Source organism: Somniosus microcephalus, chromosome 1, assembly GCF_052327205.1.
Source record: "Somniosus microcephalus isolate GS21.2 chromosome 1, FLI_Smic_1.0, whole genome shotgun sequence".
In the NCBI taxonomy this organism is placed as follows: Eukaryota; Metazoa; Chordata; class Chondrichthyes; order Squaliformes; family Somniosidae; genus Somniosus; species Somniosus microcephalus.
The window spans coordinates 329,169,680-329,188,051 of record NC_140987.1 but is presented as its reverse complement, the minus strand read 5'-3'; the positions used below and the strand labels follow the sequence as shown (position 1 = coordinate 329,188,051).

General features: G+C 48.2%; 1 protein-coding gene across 2 annotated transcripts in view; it reads left to right on the top strand.

Annotated features, from left to right (window-relative positions):
* The window catches only part of LOC147124902 (interleukin-13 receptor subunit alpha-1-like), a 78,196-nt gene that overhangs the window by 52,848 nt on the left and 6,976 nt on the right, over positions 1–18,372 (top strand). Inside the window, exons 8-10 of one of the 2 annotated variants that reach the window (XM_085994629.1) lie at positions 760–911; positions 9,349–9,366; positions 18,156–18,282. In XM_085994629.1, the coding sequence (XP_085850755.1) occupies positions 760–911; positions 9,349–9,366; positions 18,156–18,282 (297 nt within the window). The remainder of the gene's footprint in view (positions 1–759; positions 912–9,348; positions 9,367–18,155; positions 18,283–18,372) is intronic. The other variant, XM_085994639.1, reaches the window with a different exon arrangement.

Here is an 18,372-nt window from a genome sequence, read left to right as displayed (position 1 = left end):
TCTCTCCCCCGTTGACGCTGCTCGGCCTTTTTCTGTGCCGCTCGGTCGGGCTCTAGCCCGTTGCTGTCCGGGAAGGGTCTGCACAGTACCTGTTGCCAGCCCATTTCGCTGGACCACCATGACTGGAAAGCCAAGCCTGGCTCTCGACAGCCTCCCCTGCGATGCTCAATCTCCGCTGGATGACTGGGCGGTTGCCCGTGGTCGACGCCCATGCTTCTGGACTCGACCTTCTTCCACTGTTCTCCAGGAGCGAATCCCTGGGAGGTGATGCAGAGTTGCAGGTAGGTTCGAACTTGCTCGTCGCCACAGTTATGTCTGTGTAATAATAAGAAAAGGACTGCAGAGAACGGTACAACAGGTGTTTACTCAACGTGGTTCAAACTGCAACTGAAACAACAGATTACTACTCAGTGTTATAGACAGGTGTGGTCACTGCCGGTACTACAGTATACATGAGCTGTAGAAAGTAGTTCCCCCCTTAAAGGTACATACATTACAGTCGCTGCCATTACTGGTGCTGTGTGTGGCGCCCTGACCGTGGCACCCATTGCAAGATGACCGATTTGTGCAAATTTCAGGGTGAAATTGAGAAATATGATGGCCAAAACACCAGTAAAAATCCCATGTAATAAAAAACAAAACTTGACCTCACTTGAAACGGTGGTCCAATTATTGGAGTCCTATGTTGCAGTGGCATCATAGCATACTGTTAATATTTGTGTTCGTTGGGCAACATTGCTATTTTCTACTTTCTTTTAGTGAAACTGTGTCCTCCTTGGGGAATAAATATAACGAAGACTGGCGATGGGTTTTACATCAACTGGGAGATCCCTGCCTTATGGAACCCAAACTGTGTGCATTATCAACTGCAAATGAAGAGCAGCATGAACAGTCAAGGGAAAGTCCGTGAAGTGAGTGTCTCTATAATAGATACGCGACTGATGATCTTTGTGACAGAAGCAGAGCTTTAGCAAACAGGAAATATGTCTGTATTATATTTTTGTTATGTGACCTTAGAGACCTCTGATAGTAATGTGAACGGGTCAGCAACTAAGATTGGCATTTGGCTTTTATTCATTTTTAAAAGGAGGGTCATGGGGTAAAGAAGTGGTGTGAGGGTAGTTGTGGGGTCTGAGTAGCGGGATGGACGTGGTGTTCCAAGGGCCTGGCAGTGGGGGGCAAGTGGTTTTGGAGTCTTAGGAGACGAGTGTTGGAGCGTTAGAGTAGCAGATTGGCTGCCAGGATGCGTGGGAACACTGGGTCTAGTGTTTTGGGATCTTGCCTTGGTGGGAGAGGGGTTGTGCAAGCGCAAAGGGGTGTTCTTAAAGTCTGGGTGCCCTGCTATAAGCGATGAAGGGAGTTGGCAAGATCTGGAGGTATTGGGGGAAAGGAAGTTCTGGAAAGTTCCGAACAAAGAGCTAAATTTAACAGAGAACACCCAACCATTTATCTCCTGTGACAGCGCCACCACAGGTGGGAGGAGAACACACAATAGAACACACAATACATAACATTTCCTCCCCTCTTAAATGGAAGGTCCACATTATTCCTCAACAAGTAAGTTACTTTCAATGCACTCAACGAACCTAGAGTAGAGGTAGACTGCCTCAAACCCTGACTTTACCCTGGGGTTTATTCTGCCCCAGTCTTGTGGGTAAGTCACTAAGCCTACAGATCCAAGCGTCTTGGAGGCCGCCGCTCTCTGACAGGATACCGGCGGTCATCGCTGGCTTCCACAGCAGTAGGAATTGACACAGGCCTGGATGGAGAAGGTGCCTGTGTCAGTCGAAAGTCAGGAGTTTGCACAGGTGGAACAGTCTCTTTGACTTCCTGTGTTGGAGAAGAGCACTGTGGCAAAGGATGCTGGTTTGCGGTATCATCCGGAAACAGTTCAGGCCAACCAGCCGTTGGAGCCTCTGTGGCTGTCTCTGCTACTAGCAACAGTTGATCTGTGTGTCTTCTCCAGACGACGTCCTCAGCAGTCTCAACCGTGTAAGACACAGGGTCCGTCTGCACGATCACCATAGCAGGAACCCATTTCGGTCCAGTGTTGTAGTTTCGAGCTAGGACGTGCTCTCCAGGGTGAAACCGTCTCTCCTTGGCTCTTTTCTCTCTCTTTTCAACTTGAGCTTGTTGTTAACAATGGACAACCTGTTCTGCCCTTGGAGGTTTGAGTAAGTCAAAACTTGTCCGCAACTGCCTCTTCATCATGAGCGAAGCGGGGGAAGTTTTGGTTGTGGCATGCGGCTCGTTCCTGTAGGACAACAGGAAGCTGTTCAGACGTTGGTGGATTGAGCCCTGACCTTGCGATGCCTTCAAGGCGTGCTTCAAAGTTTGCACAAACCTTTCTGCCTGGCCGTTAGTAGAGGGATGATAGGGTGCAGACCTGATGTGTTGGACACCATTCACATGCAGGAAGGTTGCAAACTCCTGTGATACAAATTGTGGACCGTTGTCACTTACGAGTTGTTCCGGTGAGCCACAACGGCTGAACATCTCACCAAGTTTCTCAATTGTTTTCTCTGCCGTGGTAGACCTCATCACAGCGACCTCCGGCCACTTGCTACGAGCGTCCACAACCACCATAAACATCTTCTCTTCGAAACGACCGGCGAAGTCCACATGTACTCGCTGCCACACTTCTGCAGGCCAATCCCAGGGGTGTAGGGTTGCCAGCTGTGGAACATTCCGGACCCTTTGACATGGGGAACATGTTTTGGCTTTCTCCTCAATATTCCCATCGAGACCTGGCCTCCAGAAGTAGCTTCTTGCCATTTCCTTCATCCGAACCATCCCACTGTGGCCTGTATGAAGTTGTTGCAGTATAGGTTCCCTCAGAGGTGGCGGAATGATGACACGGCGTCCCCAAAGAAGACAACCTGCCTGGACGGAGAGCTCATTTCTTTTTGAAACGTAAGGTTTCAAACTAGGAGAATCTCCTATCGCTCTCCCTCGAATGACATCGTCCATTACCTCAGACAGGACTGGATCGTTGCAGGTGTACCTTCGCACCTGAACTGCAGTGACAGGTGCTCCCTCCACTTGTCTAAAGTGGAAGATGTCTATCTGACGAGGTTCTGGGGGAGTAACAGGCAAGGGTAGCCTCGAGAGACCGTCTGCGTTGCCGTGCAAGTCTGATTTGCGATATTTGATGTCGTATGTGTGTCCTGACAACAATAAAGCCCACCTTTGCATCCTGCTTGCAGCGAGAGATGGAATTCCGGTGTGGGGCCCGAAGATTGAAGTCAATGGACGGTGGTCCATCAGGAGTGTGAACCTTCTCCCAAACAGGTACTGATGAAATTTTCGAATTCCAAAAACGATTCCCAAGGCCTCGCGCTCGATCTGCGCATAGTTACTCTCGGCCTTGTTCAAGGTGCGTGATGCGAAGGCGATAGGTTTCTCTTCACCCGAAGGCATGATGTGGGATATGACTGCTCCCACACCATATGGTGATGCATCACATGCTAGCTGCACGGGTAGCTTTGGGTCGAAGTGTGTCAGGACCTCCGATTTCAGCAATGCTTTCTTTGCTTGGGCGAAAGCTTCGTTGCACAGTTCAGTCCATTTCCATGTTTTGCCTTGACATAGCAACTGATGTAACGGCTTCAGCAATGTTGCTAAGTCTGGAATAAACTTCCCATAGCAGTTAAGTAGCCCCAGAAATGAACGTAACTGGCTCACATTCTGGGGTGCTGGGGCCTCCACGATCGCCTTGACCTTTGATGGCGCCTTAGTGGCATAGTGGTTAGCACTGTTGCCTCACAGCGCCAGGGACCCGGGTTCGAATCCGGCCTCGGGCGACTGTCTGTGTGGAGTTTGCACATTCTCCCCGTGTTTGCGTGGGTTTCCTCCGGGTGCTCCGGTTTCCTCCCACAGTCCAAAGATGTGCGGGTTAGGTTGATTGGCTATGATAAATTGACCCTTAGTGTTAGGGGGATTAAATACGTGGGGTTACGGGGATAGGGTGGGATATGTGTTGGTGTAGGGGTTACAGGGATCGGGTGGGATATGCGTCGGTGCAGGCTCGATGGGCCGAAATGGCCTCTATCTGCACTGTGGGGTTTCTGTGATTTCTGAGTAGCGTCAATCACATGCCCCAGGTACTCAACTGAAAACTGAAAGGATTCACATTTGTCTTTACGAACTTTGAGTCCGTACTCTTTCAGTTGTTGTAGAGTCGCATCCAAGTTCAGAAGATGATCCTCCTCATTTGTCCCAGTGACAAGGATGTCGTCCAGGTAGCACTGGACTCCTGGCAGTCCACTCAAAATCTGATCCATTGCCCTTTGGAATAGAGCAGGGGCCGATGTAATTCCAAACGGAAGGCGGCAGTACCTGTATAGCCCCTTGTGTGTCACAATTGTCAGCAGCTCCTTTGATTTGTCATCGACATGCATTTGTAGATAAGCCTGGCATAAGTCTATTTTGCTGAACTTTTGCCCTCCGGCCAGGCCCGTAAAAAGATCATCAATGAGGGGAAGAGGGTACTGTTCCACAGACAGCACCGGGTTAATAGTCACTTTAAAATCCCCGCAGATTCGAACAGATCCATCCTTTTTCAGGACAGGAACAATGGGTGTGGCCCATTTGCTCACGCTCACAGGCTCCAGGACTCCTTTCTTGACTAAGGCCTCCAAGTTAGCCTCAACTTTTGGCCTAATTGCATAGGGTACAGGTCGGGCTTTGTGAAACTTCGGCTTGCTGTCAGGTTTAATGTCCAGTCTCACGCTGATCTTTTTCATGCCCCCAAGTTCCCCCTTGAAGAGTTCTGCATGTTTGTTTAACACTGCAGTCAGACCTGACTCCCCTTTTGACATCATGCGGACTGCAGGCCAGTCCAGCGTGATTTTCTCTAGCCACGCACGTCCCAGTAGCGATGGGTAATTTCCCTTTACGACATATAGTGGCAGTTTTGCAGTCTGTCCGTTCAATTTAACTGTCACCTCAATGACGCCTCTCATGGCCACAGGTTCGCCGGTATACGTCTTTAGCACAATGTTTGTTGGCTGAAGGGTAAGATGCTTTAGCATTTTGTTGTAGACAGTGTCTGAAACAAGGGACACAGCCGCGTCTGTGTCCACCTCCATCCGCACTGATTGTCCCTCCACCAGTGGTGACACCCAGTAGCCATTTAAATCACCTGCAACCGTCAGTATGTGCACCTCTTCCTCCTCAGAGGTGTCGCTCCCCTCTGTTTTGCTTGTTCCATCATACTGCACTGAATGAACACTCTTTTTCCTCTCTTGTCCAAATACAGACATTTTGCTTCCAGCTCTGTCTGTTTTTTTACCTCTACAGGCACGTTCAATGTGACCCTTTTTGCCACAATTTCGGCATTCCAGCTCCGTACACCAGCAGTCATTAGCGTGATGGCCCGTTTTCCCACAACGGTAACATGTGCCGTTCCACGCACCTTTAGGCTCAGACGACACCTTGTGAACTCTCCCTGTTGAACTCAACTGGTGAGCCTCCTTTTCTGCCATCTCCATGGAGACACTAACTTCAATGGCCTTTTCAAGAGTAAGGTTGTCCTTAGTAAGAAGGCACTTCTGTGTGGCTGCATTTTGCAGACCACACACCAGCCTGTCTCTAATGGTGTCATTCAGCACCTCCTTGAACTGGCAGTGTTCCGACAACCTTTTTAAAGCAGCAATAAACATTGTCACTGATTCCCCCTCCTCTTGATTCCATTTATGAAATCTAAATCTCTCAGCAATAACCAGAGGTTTTGGTGAAAAATGTGCTCCAAGAATTTCCACTAGTTGCTTATATGTTTTAGTTCCTGGCTTATCTGGTTGGCCCGATTACACTCAAAAGGTAGGCACGACTTTTTCATTTGCCACCGCATTCGCCAATACAAAATAGTCAAAACGTTTTGTATAAGCGCTCCATTGCTCCACATTTTCATCAAAATCACCGATATTTCCTAATATAGTAGCCATCTCACGTTCCAAATTAAATTTTCTGTTTACTCACTGCACCCGTAACGTACGCAGATTCATCCGCTCCTCGTTGCCACTTGTTGTGTCGGTACCTTTCTATCTAGACACAATTTAGGACTCAGAACTCAGAGATTCAAACATGAAGTGCTTTATTGGAAGGAAAGGAAGTTCTGGAAAGTTCCGAACAAAGAGCGCTAAATTTAACAGAGAACACCCAACCATTTATCTCCTGTGACAGCGCCACCACAGGTGGGAGGAGAACACACAATAGAACACACAATACATAACAGTGGGTGCTGGGGTGTAGTAGTGCTCAAGGAGATGGGGATTGTAGGTTTTTTTTGGTGGTGGGGGTTGGGGGGAGAGAATGAAGGATGTTTTATCTTTAGATTCTCCCTCTGCCCAAGAAGCTTTAGAACAGCGGTTTTGGTTTCCCGGTACTGAGCTAGGAAACTTTACTTAGTTAAGGCACTTAATGTGTTTTTCAGTGTAACTGCAGTATGTGCTCTAAATAAGGGAGCATCCCAGCTCTGTGCTTGGAACACCATTGGGAATCTTGCGTCCAGACTGAGGAAACCCAACAGCTTCTCTTTAAATCTGTGGTATTGACAGAAAGGCTTTCAGTTTCCTTGTTTTTGGAAGCTGTTAAGTTGTTGATTTTAAGTTGAGGTTCCTTTGCAACGATGTGTTATTGTCTCTCTCAGATGTCTAGGTTATGCCTCCTGTGGACTCTCTGCAATCATCTCTTTTCCTAAGTTCATCAGAAGTCCTCAACTTACCCCATGAGTGTACTTATAAGCTTACACTGTAGATTTTCCACTCTGTGTGAACATTGATCTGAAAACCTAGACCTGTATTTCTTTCAGAACCTTATGTTCTTGAATGAACTGGTCACAATAACCGCTGGACCTCGCTTTGAACTAAAATTAGTGCTTTCAACTGTTCTTGCATAAACACCTCCTTTATTGCAAACCTTATCATCTCAGGCTCCTTCTTCTTCCCTTTCCCAGTCTGAGACAGAATCCATCTTCTGCTCTCTGCCATTTTTGCTGACAGTACCTTATTCATCCTCTGCTCGGAACAACTGAGAGAAATCCCCATTTCAATATTTGGGTTTTGCTTTTAGGAACATGGGAACAGGAGGAGGCCATTCAGCCCCCTCGAGCCTATTCTGCCATTCAATAAGATCATGGCTGATCTGTATCTTAACTCTTTGGTTCCATAACCCTTAATACCCTTACCTAACAAAAATCTATCGATCTCAGTTTTGACATTTTTAATTGACCCAGCATCCATAGCTTTTTGGGGGAGAGAGTTCCAGATTTCCACTACCCTTTGTGTGAAGAAGAATCTTGACTTTTAAAAACACTTAGGCAATTGTGATCTGGATGAGTTAGTGGGAGTGAAAGTCTGGTCCTACACTGGAAATGGACCAGGCTAAGTTCATTGGTTACACCTGCCATTGGTCAGTCTTACAGGCTTTGTAGAGCCTAAAGGCTAGAAATTCCCCTCGAGCCCCGTTTGGGACACTAAATCAGAAAAGCTGGAAAAGTTAGCGCCAGCCGCTAACCTCTTCCAGCCTCTCTAAAATTCCCATTTTTTGCTCCATGAGGGAAGTGGAGCGATAAATCAAGCGCTCCACTTCATTATTGGAGCGCAAGAGGGGGTTGAAGTTCGCGACCCGGGGACCAAGGCTCAGCAGTGCCACACATTGGGGACACGTGGCGCTGCCACATTGCAGGGGCTCTTCCCTGAATTAAAGGGAAGGACCCCACGCTGAAAACTCTGCAGTTTTTTTTTTAACTTACCTGGACCACCGGGGAGCAGGGGTGCCGCACAATCAGCCCGACACTCAAGCAGAGTGCTGGTGTGACCGATCGCGGCACGGACCCCGCGTCCGGAGGTACAAAAAAAAATGTTTATAAAAATCTGACATTTTTCAGAGTGGCCGGCCACCTCACCTTTAACTTTTGCTCCTCTAGCGGCCGGCCACCCTGCTCACGTCCCCCGCAGCTGTCGCTGCCATCGCCCGGCACTGCTGCAGGGGGCGATGGGGAATTTTTCTGCCGTGGCGCTACCGGGGCTATGCGGCCGGAGATGACGTCATGATCTCCGGATGCATGAGATCGTGGAATTTAGCGGGAGGTGAGGTCAGCGCCGCGCCCGGGCGAAAAGGCCTTTGTGCCCTGTTAGCGCCCACCACGGCAGGCGCAAAGGAGGGGAATTTCTCCCCCTAAATGTCTGATGAATTATGAGGTTGCCTCATATCAAAAGTGTATTTTATACATGGTGTAATTTCAGTACCTCAGATATAACACCTCTTCAGAAGTGTAACTGAAGAAGGACGAGCTGCTTCCTTTGCTCAATTGTTTATGCCCACAACCCTTTGTTGTTTTTCAATGTCTTCAAATCACAGTAGCTCCCAGCTTCTTAAGAATCCCCAAATATGAAAGCGTTTTAACCGTGCACTCTCTGGGCCAAATTTGTTCCTAATTGTTCTGCAGGTTGCTGGGAATCTTTTGGAAATTGCTATACATTTCAAATGCTTTGAATGCTGTCCTCCAATAATTTAAAATTAGAATGGATTACATAGGAACATGGGAATTGCTGGACAAAAAAACCCACGGTCCATCTAGTTCGCCTTCTACCATCCTGGTCGTCACATGATACATAGGATTACATAGGATATACGGCATAGAAACAGGCCATTCGGCCCAACCAGTCCATGCTGGCATTTATGCTCCACTTGAGCCTCCTCCCGTCTTTCCTCATCTAAATCTATCAACATAACCCTCTATTCCCTTCACCGTCATATGCTTGTCTAGCCCCCCCCTTAAATGCATCTATACTATTCGCTTCAACCACTTCCTGTGGTAGCGAGTTCCACATTCTCATCACTCTTGGGTAAAGAAGCTTCTTCTGAATTCCCTATTGGATTTCTTGGTGACTATCTTATATTGATGGCCTCTAGTTATGTTCTTCCCCACAAGTGGAAACATTCTCTCTCTATCCACTCTGTCAAAACCTTTCATGATTTTAAATACCTCTATTAGGTCACCCCTCAGCCTTTTTTCAAGAGAAAAGAGACCCAGCCTGTTCATCCTTTCCTGATATGTATACCCTCGCATTTCTGGTATCATCCTTGTAAATCTTCTTTGCACCTTCTCCAGTGCCTCTTTATCCTTTTTATAATATGGCGACCAGAACTGTATACAGTACTCTAAGTGTGATCTAACCAAGGTTTGATACAGGTTTAACTTCCCTACTTTCCAATTCTGTACCTCCAGAATTAAACCCTAGTGCTTGGTTTGATTTTTTTTATTGGCCTTGCTAACTGTGTCGCAACTTTTAGTGATTTGTGTATTTGTACTCTGAGATCCCTTTATTCTTCTACCCCACCTAGACTTGCACCGTCCAAGTGGTAAGTGACCTCCCTATTCTTCCTACCAAAATGTAATACCTCACATTTATCTGTGTTGAAATTCATTTGCTAATTATATGCCCAATCTGCAAGTTTATTAATGTCCTCCTGTAACTTGTTGCAGTCCTCCTCAGTATTGTCTATCCCCCGCAATTTGGTGTCATCCGCAAATTTAGAAATTGTATTTTTGATTCCAAAATCTAAATCGTTAATGTAAATTGTGAACAACAGTTGTCCCAGCACTGATCCTTGTGGAACACCTCTACCCACCTTCTGCCACTGTGAATAGCTACCCTTTGCTCCCACTCTCTGCTTTCTGTCTTGAAGCCAGCTAGCAATCCATTCTGGTACTTGTCCCCTGGCTCCGCATTCTCTGACCTTATTAGTCTATTATGGGGTAACTTATCAAAGGCCTGTTGAATGTCTAGATAAATTACATCTACTGCATTACCATTGTCTACTCTCTCTGTTACCTCTTCAAAAGATTCAATGATGTTGGTCAAGCAAGACTTTCCCTTTTTAAATGCATGCTGACTATTCATTATTATGTTTTTGGTTTCTAGATGCCCTTCTATTTTCTCTTTTACTAGGGATTCCATTATTTTTCCTACCACCGATGTTAAATGAACTGGTCTATAGTTCCCTGGACATGTTCTATCCCCCTTCTTAAATATAGCTATTACGTTAGCTATCCGCCAGTCCTCTGGCACTACACCTTTTTCTAATGAATTATTAAATATTTGTAGTAATGCCTCTGCTATCTCTTCCCTAGATTCTTTTAAAATGCATGGTTGCAATCCGTCCGGACCAGGGGTTTTATCCTCTTTGAGTTTGATTAGTTTGTTTAATATATCCCCTCTTTTTATTTTAATGCACTTATCTCATTACTAATCTTATCATCCAATGTCATGTCCACATGTTCTAGCTCCCTGGTAAATACTGAAGCAAAATAATTGTTTCATATTTCTGCCATTTCTATGGTTACCTATGGTATTATCCTGTCTATCCCTTAATGGCCCTATTCCCATCCCAATTTTCCACTTTTTATTGATGTGTCTGTAAAATATTTTACTATTTTGTTTCATGTTCCTTGATAATTTAATTTCATAGTTCTTCTTTGCCTTCCTAATTGTTTTTTGACTTCTCTCCTAATCTCTTCATATTCTCCCTTATTATGCACTCCCCTGCTGTCTATGTACTTAATGTATGCCTCTTTCTTTACCCTCAATTGTTCCCTTATGGCTTTATTCATCCATAGAATCTCATTAGTGTTTAGTTTGTCCTTTCCTTTTAGCGGAATATATTGTTCCTGCACTCTGTTTTAAATGTTTCCCATTGCTGTTCTACATCGTTGTTTGCAAATATTGTTGCCCATTTTATTTTCCCAAGTTCTATTCTCAGCCCCTCAAAATCAGCTTCTCTCCAATCTATTACCTTGGTCTTCATCATACTTACGTCCTTCTCAATTATCATCTTAAAGCGTATTATATTAAGGTCACTGTTGCCTAGATGTTCCCCTACTTTTACTTCTCTTATCTGCTCTTGTTCACTCCCTATTACTAGATCCATTAGCGAATCCTCCCTTGTTGGGCTTTTTACATGTTGGGTTAGAAAGGAGTCCTGTACACATTGTAGGATCTCCATTCCCTTATCCCCTTTACCTACTTCTGTGGTAAACCACTGTTAACTCTGTACAGGTCCGGGCATGTCTCCGCCCCTGGCTCCACCCCTAAGCCCGGGTATAAAGGTGACTCACCACCCTTCCCCCGGGAGCTCTTAGGATGGATCCACTAGCAGAGGCATGCTCCAGTTCTTAGTCAATAAAAGCCTACTTCGTATAAGTTCAACTCGTAGTCTTTGGTGTTGTTGATAGTGCATCAATTTTATTGACTAAATTTTCGACATGGAGCAAATCTTGAAGCCGGAACGTTTAGACCTGGATCCTCAAGCAGCAGATGCAGCCAATAACTTTGAACACTGGCTGAGCTGTTTCGAAGCCTTCCTGGAGGCCTCCAGCACTACCGTCACTACAGATGACGCGAAACGGCTTGTCTTGAACTCACGGGTGAGCCACCGAGTCTACTCGATCATCCGAGACGCCACAATTTACGCGGCTGCCATTGCGACGCTAAAGGAACAATACGTGAGGCCTGTTAACGAGGTCTACGCCAGACACCTCCTGGCTACACGAAAAGAGCGCCCCGGGGAATCGGGCGCCGAATATTTACTGGCACTGAGAGTCCTCGGCCGGGCCTGTAATTGCAAAGCGGTGATGGCCAAGGAATGCACGGAAGACCTGATCCGAGACGCCTACGTAGCCGGCATCAGGTCCAACTATACATGGCAGAGGCTGCTGGAACAGAGGGGGCTCGACCTGCAGAAGACGGTGGCCCTCGCTAACTCGGTAGACGTGGCCCTCCAGAACATGGACGCCTACACCCCTGATCGGATGGCCACGTGGATGTCACGGGAGCAGCCATCTTGGGACCCGGTAAGGCCACAAGCCGCCAGCAGCCCAACTACAGCTGCAATGACCAGAGGCCAGAAATGCTACTTCTGCGGCCAGGCCAAACACCCCAGACAGCAATGCCCAGCAAAGGACGCAACCTGCTCCAAATGCGGCAAGAAAGGCCACTACGCGAGAGTGTGCAGGGCGAAATCGACCCCCAATCCAGCAGCGCCGCATGTGAACCGTGCAGGCCGCCATTTTGGACCCCACCAACCACGTGTGAGCCGTGCGGGCCGCCATTTTGGGCACCACCAGCCGCGGGGGAGCCGCCATCTTGGACACCATTTCGGGACCAGGCCCCCGGCGCGGGCGAATACTACAGCGACCCACCGACCTCGACGATGGCCTCCATCACCCTGGACCAATCTAGGCCCCATCAACTAGCCAGGTCCATGATGAACGTAAAGGTAAATGGCCATGCCACAAATTGCCTTTTCGACTGCGGAAGCACGGAGAGCTTCATCCACCCCGACACGGTGCGACGCTACTCCCTATCGGTTATGCCCACACGCCACCAGGTCGTTATGGCCTCAAAGTCCCATACGGCGGATGTCGGTGGCTACTGTGTAGCGACTCTGACAGTGAACGGCGTGGAGTACAGAGATTTTAAATTCCTCGTCCTGCCACAGCTCTGCGCTCCCGTACTGCTAGGATTAGACTTCCAGTGCCGTCTGGAGAGCGTCACGATGGCATATGGCGGGCCCCTGCCCCCACTTACAGTGTGCAGCCGGCAGAATTTAAACACGGCGCCGCGCAAAGTATGCAGCCTGTCCACCCTGAAGGTCAAACCCCCCCCGTTGTTCGCTAACCTCGCCAAAGACTGCAAGCCAATTGCTACTAAAAGCAGGTGGTACAGTGCTGGGGATAGGAGCTTTATTAAATCAGAAGTAGAAAGACTCCTGAGGGAAGGGATTATCGAGGGCAGCACCAGCCCATGGCGAGCCCAAGTGGTGGTAGTGAAGACCGGTGGAAAACAGCGCCTGGTTATTGATTACAGCCAGACGATCAATCGATACACGCAATTAGATGCATACCCACTTCCCCGCATATCTGACATGGTCAACCAGATAGCACAATACCGGGTATTCTCGACGATTGATCTGAAGTCGGCATACCACCAGCTCCCCATCAGGCCTGAGGACCGCCAGTACACGGCCTTCGAGGCTGACGGTCGCCTCTACCACTTCCTCCGAGTCCCCTTCGGCGTCACCAACGGGGTCTCGGTCTTCCAAAGGGAGATGGACCGGATGGTTGACCAGAACGCGCTGCAGGCCACCTTCCCCTATCTAGACAACGTCACCATCTGCGGCCATGACCGGCATGACCACGACGCCAACCTAGAAAAATTCCTCCGTACGGCCCAACGGCTGAATCTGACATACAACAGAGAAAAATGTATGTTCCGCACCACGCGCCTCGCTATTCTTGGCTGCGTGGTGGAAAACGGAGTCATCGGCCCCGACCCCGACCGAATGCGCCCCCTCCTGGAACTACCCCTCCCCCACTGCCTAAAAGCCCTGAAGAGATGCCTAGGGTTCTTCTCTTACTACGCCCAGTGGGTGCCCAACTATGCGGACAAAGCCCGGCCCCTCATCAAGTCAACCTCCTTCCCCCTGACGGCAGAGGCCCGTGCGGCCTTCACCCTCATAAAAGAGGACATTGCGAAGGCCACAATGCACGCAGTGGATGAGTCCATCCCTTTCCAAGTGGAGAGCGATGCATCCGACTTCGCCCTAGCCGCAACCCTTAACCAGGCGGGGAGACCCGTGGCCTTCTTTTCACGGACCCTCCAGGGCCCCGAAATTCGACACTCCTCAGTCGAGAAGGAGGCCCAGGCGATAGTGGAGGCTGTACGGCACTGGAGGCATTACCTGGCCGGTAAACGTTTCACCCTGCTCACTGACCAACGGTCAGTTGCATTTATTTTTAACAACAGACAAAGGGGGAAAATGAAAAATGATAAGATATTGCGGTGGAGGATCGAGTTATCCACCTACAACTACGATATCTTATACCGGCCCGGGAAACTTAATGAGCCCCCAGACGCCCTATCCCGTGGGACATGTGCCAACGCACAAGTCGATAGGCTACGGACCCTCCACAATGATCTCTGCCACCCGGGGGTCACCAGGTTCTTCCATTTTATTAAAGCTCGCAACCTGCCTTACTCCATCGAGGAGGTCAGGACCATGACCAGGAACTGCCAGGTCTGCACCGAATGCAAACCGCATTTTTATAGGCCAGACAGGGCACACCTGATTAAAGCCACCCGCCCCTTCGAACGTCTCAGCGTCGATTTCAAGGGGCCCCTTCCCTCCTCTGACCGCAACACATACTTCCTCAATATTATTGACGAGTACTCCCGTTTCCCCTTCGCCATCCCCTGCCCGGACATGACCAGCGCCACAGTCATCAGGTGCCTCAACGACCTGTTCGCCATATTTGGCTTCCCCAATTACATCCACAGCGACAGGGGCTCGTCGTTCATGAGCGACGAGCTGCGCCAGTACCTGCTCGAGAAGGGCATAGCCACGAGCAGGACTACCAGCTACAACCCCCGGGATAACGGACAGGTAGAGAGGGAGAACGCAACGGTGTGGAAGACCGCCACGCTCACCCTAAAATCCAAGGGCGTCCCAATCTCCCGCTGGCAAGATGTCCTCCCTGATGCGCTCCACTCCATATGATCACTGCTCTGTACTGCCACAAACGCCACCCCTCACGAGAAGATGTTCGTCTTCCGCAGGAAATCCACCTCGGGGACATCACTATCGCCATGGCTGACGTCTCCGGGACCCGTCCTGCTCAGGAAACACATGAGGAGCCATAAGACGGACCCCCTGGTCGAAAAGGTTCACCTCCTCCACGCCAACCCACAGTACGCCTACGTGGTGTATCCTGATGGGCGGGAGGACACAGTCTCAATTCGAGACCTCGCACCCTCAGGTACCACCCGAAATGCCATCGATCACCATCCACTACCTCCACTCACCACCACTACCCACGACGCACCACCGGAGTGTCTACCACGAACTGACGACATGCCGGTGCCATCCCTACCCCGAGAGGACGACACGCCAGTGCTCCGTCCCACGCGAGAAGCAGCCGCGGGCAAAGAACCGCCGCAACCGGCACCACGAAGATCATTACGGCAGACAAGACCCCCGGAGAGACATTCGTATACGAACTTTTGAAACACTTCACCCCGCCGGACTCTTTTTTAAACGAGGGGTGAATGTGGTAAACCACTGCTAACTCTGTACATGTCTGTGTGGTAAACCACTGTTAACTCTGTACAGGTCCGGGCATGTCTCCGCCCCTGGCTCCACCCCTAAGCCCGGGTATAAAGGTGACTCACCACCCTTCCCCCGGGAGCTCTTAGGATGGATCCACTAGCAGAGGCATGCTCCAGTTCTTAGTCAATAAAAGCCTACTTCGTATAAGTTCTACTCGTAGTCTTTGGTGTTGTTGATAGTGCATCAACTTCTTCTGTCCAAATAATATGGGAGTAGTTGAAATCCCCCATGATTATTATTCTATGTTTACTACTCATTTCCCTAATTTGTCTGCATATTTCTTCCTCCACCTCCCTTCCACTATTAGGTGGTCTGTCGACTACACCTATTAGTGTGATTGATCCTTTATTATCTTTTATCTCTATCCATATGGATGCTATTTTTGTCTTGCTGGTAGCTGTGTCACTTTTTTCTACTGCTATTACGTTATCCCTAATAAGTACAGCTACTCCGCCTCCCCTTTTTCCCGCTCTATCTTTTCTAAATATGTTATACCCTAAAATATTTAATTCCCGGTCCTGATTTTTCTGTAGCCATGTCTGAGTAATCCCTACGATGTCTGGTTGCTCGCAACGCATGATTGCCTGCAGCTCCCCTGTTTTATTACAGACACTGTGTGCATTGTTGTACCGACAGTTTAACTCATTTTTAATTGGATTTCCTCTCACTTTATGTTTAACCAACTTTTTAGACTCCTGTTCTATAACCCTATGTATTCCCTTGCCATCAATGTCCTCCCTTACGTTATTCTCTCCTATGCTCTCTTTTCCTGTTTTGTTTATAATTAGGCTGGTTACATTTCTTGTAGATCCCTTCCCTCCATCTTACTAGTTTAAAGCCTTTGCCACCTCCCTATTGACCCTTTCCGCTAGGACACAGGTCCCACTCTGGTTCAGTTGGAGCCCGTCCCATTGGTACAGCTCCTTCCTGTCCCAAAACTGGTGCCAGTGTCCCATGAAAAGGAACCCCTCTTTCCCACACCAGCCCTGTAGCCATGTGTTAATTCTCCTGATCTGTCTGCTTCTATGTCAGTTTGCACATGGCTCGGGCAATAATCCCGAGATTATTACCCTCGAGGTCCTGCTTTAGAGCCTAACTGCTGATACTCTTCCAGCAGGACCTCCTCCCTGTTCCTACCGATGCCGTTTGTTCCAACATGAACCACGACAACTGGATTTACTCCCTCCCTTTCTAAGTTCCTCTCCAGCCGTTGTGAGATATCCCTCACCCTGGCACCGGGTAAGCAACACACCCTTCGGGATTCTCGTTCTTGGCTGTAGAGGACACTATCTATCCCCCTAATTATAGAGTCCCCTATCACTACCACATTTCTATTCTGCTCTTCCCCCCCCTTGGACAGCCTTCTGAGCCACGGTGCCTTGGTCTGCATTGTGGCTGTCCTCCCTGCAGTCTTTCTCCTTGTCCTCACAGATAGCGAGTACTTCGTACCTGTTGGACAAGACCAGTGTCTGCGGGACCTCCTTCTCAACCTCTCCTAAATCCCCGCTACCCGGCTCCCTTCCTGAACCTGTACTTTCCTCTGGGGTGTGACTGTATTCTGGATAAAACTGTCCAGAAATTCCTCCCCCTCCGTTATGTGTCAGAGTGTCTCCAACTCACACTCCAGCTCAATGACTCTGAGCCGGAAAGATTCGAGATGGAGACATCTCCTGCAGACGTGTTCGCTCAGGACAGTCTCGCTGTCCACAAACTCCCACATACTGCAGTCCAGACATCCAACCTGCCCTGCCATATCTTAGGCTAGACTTATTTTATTTATTTAATTAGTTAAAGTCTTTATTCAACAATTATTTATAGTTATATTAATTAGTTTAACTAGTTAAGCTATAAATTTAATATAGTACTTTGTAGTTTCCCACACCTAGTTTAAACCACTGTCCTAGGTTAGAGAGAAAAGAGAAAAAAAAAACCTTAATACTCACCAACCAATCACCTACCTGCTGTCCTGTGATGTCACTCCTTGTTTTTTTGGAAATCGTCAAAGGTCGGCCGCCACTGATAGCGCCTCCAATTAGGTCTGCGCTGCCCGGTCTCCCGCTGTTTTAAGTACCACCGCTGCTGATACCGCCTGAAATTAGGTCCAATTAGATGCAACGATAATGAAGCGTTGACGAATCACAGCATCAATCTCTATCAATGAGTCTACAACAGACTCCGACATGAGGTGAGGGAAACCCCAGTGGTGGAGAGCTTTGGGAACCACAGGTCCAAAGTCACCTGTTCCTCCCGAGCCTGCTACACTCACCACATGTTAGGACTCAAATTACTCATGCACTGTAACCCACAATGTTATTTTCTGAAAGAAATCTATCTAATTTGCATTTGAATGAATCAACACTAACTGCTTCCACCGTTTCCCGAGGGAGCCTGTTCCACAGATTGACCACTCGCTCACTGAAATAGTCTGTTCCACAGATTAGTTTTGAATTTCCCCCCTTCAAGCGCAGGCCGTGTCCTCTGGTTCCTCTGTTCTGGACAAGGTGAAACAGCTCGTCACGGTCGACATTATCTAGTCCCTTTAGAATCCTAAAAAACACCAATCATCTCACTGGAAAATAGAAGGTTGAGAGGTGACAACAAGCCCAATTTACATAATCGCTCCTCGTTATCCAATCCCTCCATTCCCTCAATCATTCTGGTTGCTCTCTTCTGTATCCTTTCAGTAACTAATATACTTTTTGTACTGCGGCGATCAGATCTTTACACAGTGCGGTCACACCAATGATTTATAAAGTGACAGGATTACCTCACAATTGGGTTCAATATTGACCTTTTAACACATCCCAACATCTGATTTGCTTTACTCACTGCCACTGAGCATTGTTGCGACAGCTTCAATTTCTTATCAATCAGGACCCCCCAGATCTCTTTAATTTTCCATGCAGTTTATTTTCTTCCCATTTAATTAATCGTCCCCTCCTGGATGTTTTTGTCGCCGTATGATGTTTTCTTCCTCCAAGTAGCTGAAGCCAGAAGTGAGAATTTTTGACGCAGTACCGCATGTTAAAAACACAGTCCAAGTGCGGGCCAAGTACACCCATTGCGGAGATGATGGAATTTGGAGTGAATGGAGCGCCGAGAAATACTTTGGTAAGAGAAACCGTCACCGTAAATCTGGCCAACTGACTTCAGGAGAGCGAAGTAATACAGAAACTGAAATTTACATTAAAAAAAAAACTC